Source organism: Photinus pyralis, unplaced genomic scaffold (genome assembly GCF_008802855.1).
Source record: "Photinus pyralis isolate 1611_PpyrPB1 unplaced genomic scaffold, Ppyr1.3 Ppyr1.4_LG7, whole genome shotgun sequence".
NCBI lineage: Eukaryota > Metazoa > Arthropoda > Insecta > Coleoptera > Lampyridae > Photinus > Photinus pyralis.
Genome location: NW_022170738.1, coordinates 28,882,910 through 28,889,026, shown reverse-complemented (window position 1 = coordinate 28,889,026; position 6,117 = coordinate 28,882,910). Strand labels below are relative to the sequence as shown.

The following is a 6,117-nucleotide window of genomic DNA, read 5'->3' as shown; positions in this document are numbered from 1 at the left end:
AAGATCCATGTAAGCTTTTGAATGTTCTTAAATTCGCTGTGGAGTGTAGAATACTGTAAACTAGTTTAGGAAACTTTAAAAACATCCTTAGAAACAAAAACGGGCGTACAATGCGAATGTGCTGTTGTCATACTCATTGCTCAATTTAGATTTTCAGCGTCCGAAGACGGACTGGTTGTTGATTTAAGACTTTCCTGGGTTGCTGAAGAATGCACATAAGTAGCTAATTTTTGTTTAAAATTATGGGAATGGCAAGTGACACCCTGTATTTAACATTATTCAAAGTGATCCGCAAATCTGGTCGATTTTTGTTACAAATAACCACATAGTTGATCAGTTTTACTTAATTTTAGTTGAGGTTGTACTTTTGGTTTAAATATTGTTCAATAATTTAGTAGGTTTTTATTGATTTTTTATAACTTAAGACGTAGAAGGTAAGAAACATGTGGGTAAAGGAAGTATTGCGTCTATACAAAAATTCTTTAACAGATGTTTGATAAGGGGACTTTATCAAAGTAAAATTTAATTGATTTAGATAAACGGTGTAAAGTTTGTAGATAAGGAAATACATGATAAACAAGTGCTCGCATTTTGTCGGCCCTTATCCAGGAACCAGTGTTGGGGATTTAAACAAAAGAAGAAGGTTTGTGAACACGGTGCCTATATGTTAAAATAATTCTGTGAAAAGTGTTGCGTTCGTCGTTTGTCGCATCTGTACAGGCGGTTTCAAACAAAAATTATTACAGCAAAGTAGTGAGTACATACTTTTTCTATATATGATCGTTTCTAACGGGGTGAAATGTTTCAATAAGGCCCTATTAGCCTTCAGATTAGTGTTTCATTGTATTGCTATAATGTGTTGGTGATAATGAAGATTTATTTTGTATGCGATCTTAGAAAATTATGTGTTGATTTGAAAAATAAAAGTAAAGAAAATCCAGATAAATTTTGTTTTGTGTTGTTCCATTTGAATCACAGATTTCCCGAACTTCAAAATTTGGATAAGTCGGTGTTGAGATTTTTCACCGTTTCGGAACCCAGCTGAACCCCGAGATTTGATCTTCCTTTAGTTATTAAAAATAATGTTTGTAGGAAGATGTGGGTTTGTTACAAGGTTTAATTTGTGTAATTTTGAGCCAGATAGATAAATGTGAGTGAATTTTCTGCAGCCCTTCGTTGGGCACAGGGTTTATTTTTTATGCGCCCGGAAAAAAGGGAGTCGGGTCTGGTTCTCTCCCCTCCTGCCGAGTTTGGGTGCACATTTTAAGTCAGTAAACTAAAATAAAATAAAATTATGAATACTATCAATAGATATTTATTGAGTTGTTTAACATTATAGAAATAGTGACTAAGATACGTACATATACATATTTATAGAAACTAACAAAATCTTTTTTCATTGACAAATTTTACTTCCCTTTCCTTGGGGTTTGGTCAATTACCAGGAAAAGTTTAGAGGTACCTGAAAACCTTATTTGTGTGTTAAAATTTGCGCTTCATTGCATTCATAAACATGGCAAGTAAAAGTGGATTTATTTTTACAAATTACAAAATTACATTTCAATATTAGGTAATTGTAATTAAAGAGAGTAATTTTTTACAGGCTAAGATTTTGGGCACGTTGGGTACGGCTTAGGCAATGTTTCAATAATGAATACTGATCACCTTGAGGTAGCGAGTACAGGCAAAATATAGCGTTATGTCATTTGTTTGGCGAGGCGCGGGAATTTGAACAATCACAACCTAGAGCGGAATAAATATAAAACCAGTCCATAATATTGTTCTCCCGGAATACCTTCCACTGGAAAGCAAAATTCAATTCCATGAACTCGTCCTTTCCGTTTAATTTAAAATTTGAAAACAGATTGTGCTGCATTTATCAGTATATACGCCTAAAGTTATACTATAACCTGTAACCACAGGTTTTTTTTACCACGGGATGTTTGGCAACAGAAGATGCCCATCTAAAGATTGTTTGGATTACATTGGTCTTTCGAATTCCGGACACTAAAACTTCCCTTTATTGAAAGAAGTTGGTTGGAAACTTGGACTGACTTGAACCTTCGCGTTACATAAGTCGCACTTTATCCTACAAATGACTCCCTTCAGTGCAATTTACTGAACTTTCCACATTGTCATCACGTGTAGTAGACTGACCCTTCAGCATTAATTGGATTTCACCCAAAGTTTTGCCTTTCGTTTCTGGTATAGCATACGCTGTAAAAAATGCCATAAAAAAGGAGCATCCTGCAAATATGAAGAATGGTACATGAATTCCGCATAACTCCTTTAAAGCTTGGTACATGTATATAGACAAGATTGAGGAAATTGCGTACATGGTATCTCCCATTGTCATCCCTAGGGATCTCACACTGGTAGGAAAAATTTCTGCACCTACTACTATCGACACGAGTCCTAACCCGTACTTAAAAACAATTGCATACGACATCACTGATAGTACGGGGATCCACGTGTAAGACACGACATTAACGCCACCATTTTTCAAAGCAAAATAAACCGCCAGTATTAGTACAGAAAGACCACTAAGGGCACTCGAACTGCAGAGCAATACTTTTCTTCCAATTTTATCGACGATAACTGCAGAAATCGTAGCCGATAACAACATTAACGTTGAAAACACAATTGCAGCACTACTTGTGTCGAATGTTACTCCGGCATCACTTAGAATTGAGTGGACATTCATAACCATAACACTGTAACTGCTGAAGTGTTGTGAAAAGTTTAATAACGCTGCAATTAAAAGGGCCTTTCGTCCATTGTTCGTCGTTACCAAATCCATGAAACCGCTTTTTTCCGATAGCTGCATTTGGATTGAGGATACGAGTTCGCTTAGCTCTGTGTCCACATCTTCTGATTGGCGCAGCCTTTGCAGCGATGACCTTGCCGCTTCCAGGTTCCCTTTTACAACGTAGTGGTAGGGAGATTCGGGCATAAAGGGAAAAGTACACAGTTCCGCTAACAGGAACAGAAATCCAACGGCCGACGATACCGGAATTGACACAAACGGCCCTACCGAGTACATTACCAGGATACCAACCAACATCATTAGGTAATACCAAGACCCTAACAATCCTCTAATTTGCTTATGGGCAATTTCTGCCGCATACATTGGCACAGTGACGTAACCCACATCTGTAGCCAGTCCGCTTAAAAATCTTGCAACGTACAGGTATTCGACGGATGGAGCGAAAGCTATTAGTATCCACGATATCATGCTTTGCACAACGCCGATCAAAATGGAGGTCTTGCGTCCGAAGCGGTCCACGGTCAACATTATGAATGGTATACCAGCAAACGCTCCTAGCATGTAGATGTTTTCCAACCACAACACATCTGAGGGAAATATTTGGATATGCGAGTCCGGACCTTGAAGGCGCGGAATAATCGGAGCCGTCCACGCGTATTGCATCCCGTCAGATACAGCGCTAAGCGTTGCTGATGAAGAACAATTTAAGTTAGAAATCTTACACTAGGCTTCGACAACATACCAGTTACAATAGTTACAAACTGTTGCAATTTTCCCTCGGCTTTGAGGGCTTGGAACGAAAACATTTTCTGTGCACTGTCAAACTTGTTACTGTTGGAGTGTGAACTATCATCGACCATTTATACAAACAAATATGCACAGTCAATAAGGTAATTATACCATTTTTATCAACGGGTCGTGACATTGAAATTAATTTTATATTTCACACAGTACTAATGAAAATTGAAGGTTTCATTACCTTTTTCCCATAGTCCCTAATGAGCAAAGTGACGTTGGTTTAAGAATTCTCAATATGCAATTTATGTACTTAATTTGTGTGGGCTAATTAGTGTCTTGTGCACTTTCTAATGATAGTTGTTATTTTCTATAATTGAAGCTGGTATAAAGGTAATTAAACAAACGCCGATAAGTAATAACATTTAAATAAGATTTGCAATAAATTGGATGTACCCTCGAGATCCGTGGGAGTGGTCCCTCTGATGTTGAAGCTTTCCTACACTCACTCAATAAATGTGTCGTCAACTTAATTTTAATATGTTTCTCCTCTTGGTAAATTTTTCTTATGATTGAGTTAGGTCTAATTTTAATGTTTTTTAGCAATTACTTATGTAATGATAATTTTATGTAACACTTGATAATGGAACGAGGTGCGTTCCGAAACATGTCGTGTCTTTTCATCAATACTACCTGTCAACTTTAACTGTCATTAAATTTTGGATGCGTGGGGAGATTTCGTGTATGTACCATTCCTGATCGAGCTACCCCATTTTGAGGTATACCAACCATTTTCATCGTATAGAAGAAGATATTCAGATAGACATCAAGGGCGGATTTGACCTCATTACCTATATTTTCAGAGCAGATACGTAATGTCGAACTGTCGCTTAGAGAAGCTTCAGAACGAAAACGAAGCTGTTAAAGAAACCAACTGATCGTAAACCACCAAGAATTTTGGGCGTGACCAGTCTGAATGTATAAGAAGCTTCAACATAAAAAGCACTAAGGCAACAGTAGATCCAGCCTCAAGAGGTACTCCCAAAATTGTGTGCTACGGATGTGGTGCACCAGGCGCAATCCGATCCAAATGCCTAAAATAATTTTTCGAAAACTTTTAATGAAAATCAATTAAAATATTTAGAATTGGGTACACACAAGGGTTTTATGTGGAGTGGTGAAACGGTTGAAAAAGCGATGCAGCTATATTTTTGGCTAGGGACTTTAAGTATGAACAAGGATAGCCAGAAAAGAATGGATCACAGAGGAAATTTTAGAACTTATGGATAAAAAGAGAAAATATAAAAAAGTATCAAGTCAGCATGGTATAGATAGATATATAAAGAATTAAAAAACAAGGTACACAGGAAATGTAGGTTAGCAAAAAAACAGTGGTTCGGGGGGAAATGCGAAGCTATAAACTGTGGCGCAGTTCAGTTAAAGCTGACCTGTGGTGCTAAGGGTCCCTGGTTCGAATCCGGGTTCGAGCTTGGATATTTGTAAATGTATAACTCGACGTATAGTGGGTTGGGTTGGTAGAGCAGCCTTGGCTGAAACCCCGCCTACTCAAAAATAAAGGCAAAATCAAATAAAATACAAATATAATAAACAAAAGGCCGAGTACAATAGAGATAAGAGGGACGTAGGATATAGGAAAATTAAGAGTAGTTTTAGTAAACCAAGACCAAGGTCCAACGTTCTGTAAGGTGCAGACGGAGAAGAACTCAGCAGATGAGCAGAATTAGAGCAACCAAACATTACAGAGGTAGAACTGGGGTTTAGCATTCTTAGGTTAGAGTTCGGCAGAGCTATAAAGGACAAAGAGAAAGCAACAGGAGAAGACGCAGTATCATCAGAATTAATAAAACATTCGGAAATAAAAGTGCAGGATAGGCTATTTAAAGTAACAAATAGCATATAGGAGACAGGGTAAATGCCGGAAGACTTTCAAAAAAGCAGGATGATTATGATCCCGAAGAAAGCAGGCGCAGAAAAATGCGAACATTTCAGGACAATTAACTTACTGGCGCACGCATCCAAAATACTATATAGGAGAAGACCGAACCGGAGAATAACCAGTTCAGGAAAAATAGGAAAAATCTAGGATAGCACAGGTAAAAAAGAATTTGAGCAAAAGCGGGACCTGTTAAGATCTGTGATAAATATAGGAATTAGGAAAAGACCGCTCAAAACGTACATGTGGAGTGTAGTTCTATACGGATGCGAAACCTGGACAGGGAAGACAAAAGTAGGATAGAAGCATTCAAAATGGGGTGCTATAGAAGGATAAAGAGGATTAGCTGGATGGATAGGGTAACGAACGAAGCGGTCTTGGAGTTAGTACAGGAAAATAGGGAAATGTCGAAAGCCGTACAGAAAAGATGCAGATAGAATGATTGAGCACGTGCTCAGACACGGGGGATTAGTACAGCTGGCCATAGAAGTTAGGTCAGAGGGCAAGAGAGGTATAGGACGACAGAGGCTTGGATACATAGAACAACAGTTAGGGATGTAGGAAAGGGCGATTATGTAGAAATAAAAAGGTTAGTTCAGGATAGGAAAGGGTGGGTTGTGGACTCCGAGAAGAAGAAGAATTTGTATTCTCTTCAAAACCA

At 38.0% G+C, this 6,117-nt stretch overlaps 1 protein-coding gene across 1 annotated transcript; it reads right to left on the bottom strand.

The window, feature by feature from the left end:
* Nucleotides 1-1,613: 1,613 nt before the first annotated feature.
* On the bottom strand, nt 1,614-3,586 carry LOC116177016 (facilitated trehalose transporter Tret1-like). Its single transcript, XM_031495871.1, has 2 exons — nt 3,510-3,586; nt 1,614-3,456 (listed from the first exon to the last, which is right to left on the bottom strand). The coding sequence occupies exons 1-2, from the start codon at nt 3,571-3,573 to the stop codon at nt 2,090-2,092; spliced, it is 1,431 nt and encodes a 476-aa protein (XP_031351731.1). The 5' UTR covers nt 3,574-3,586; the 3' UTR covers nt 1,614-2,089.
* Between the last annotated feature and the right edge of the window lie 2,531 nt (nt 3,587-6,117).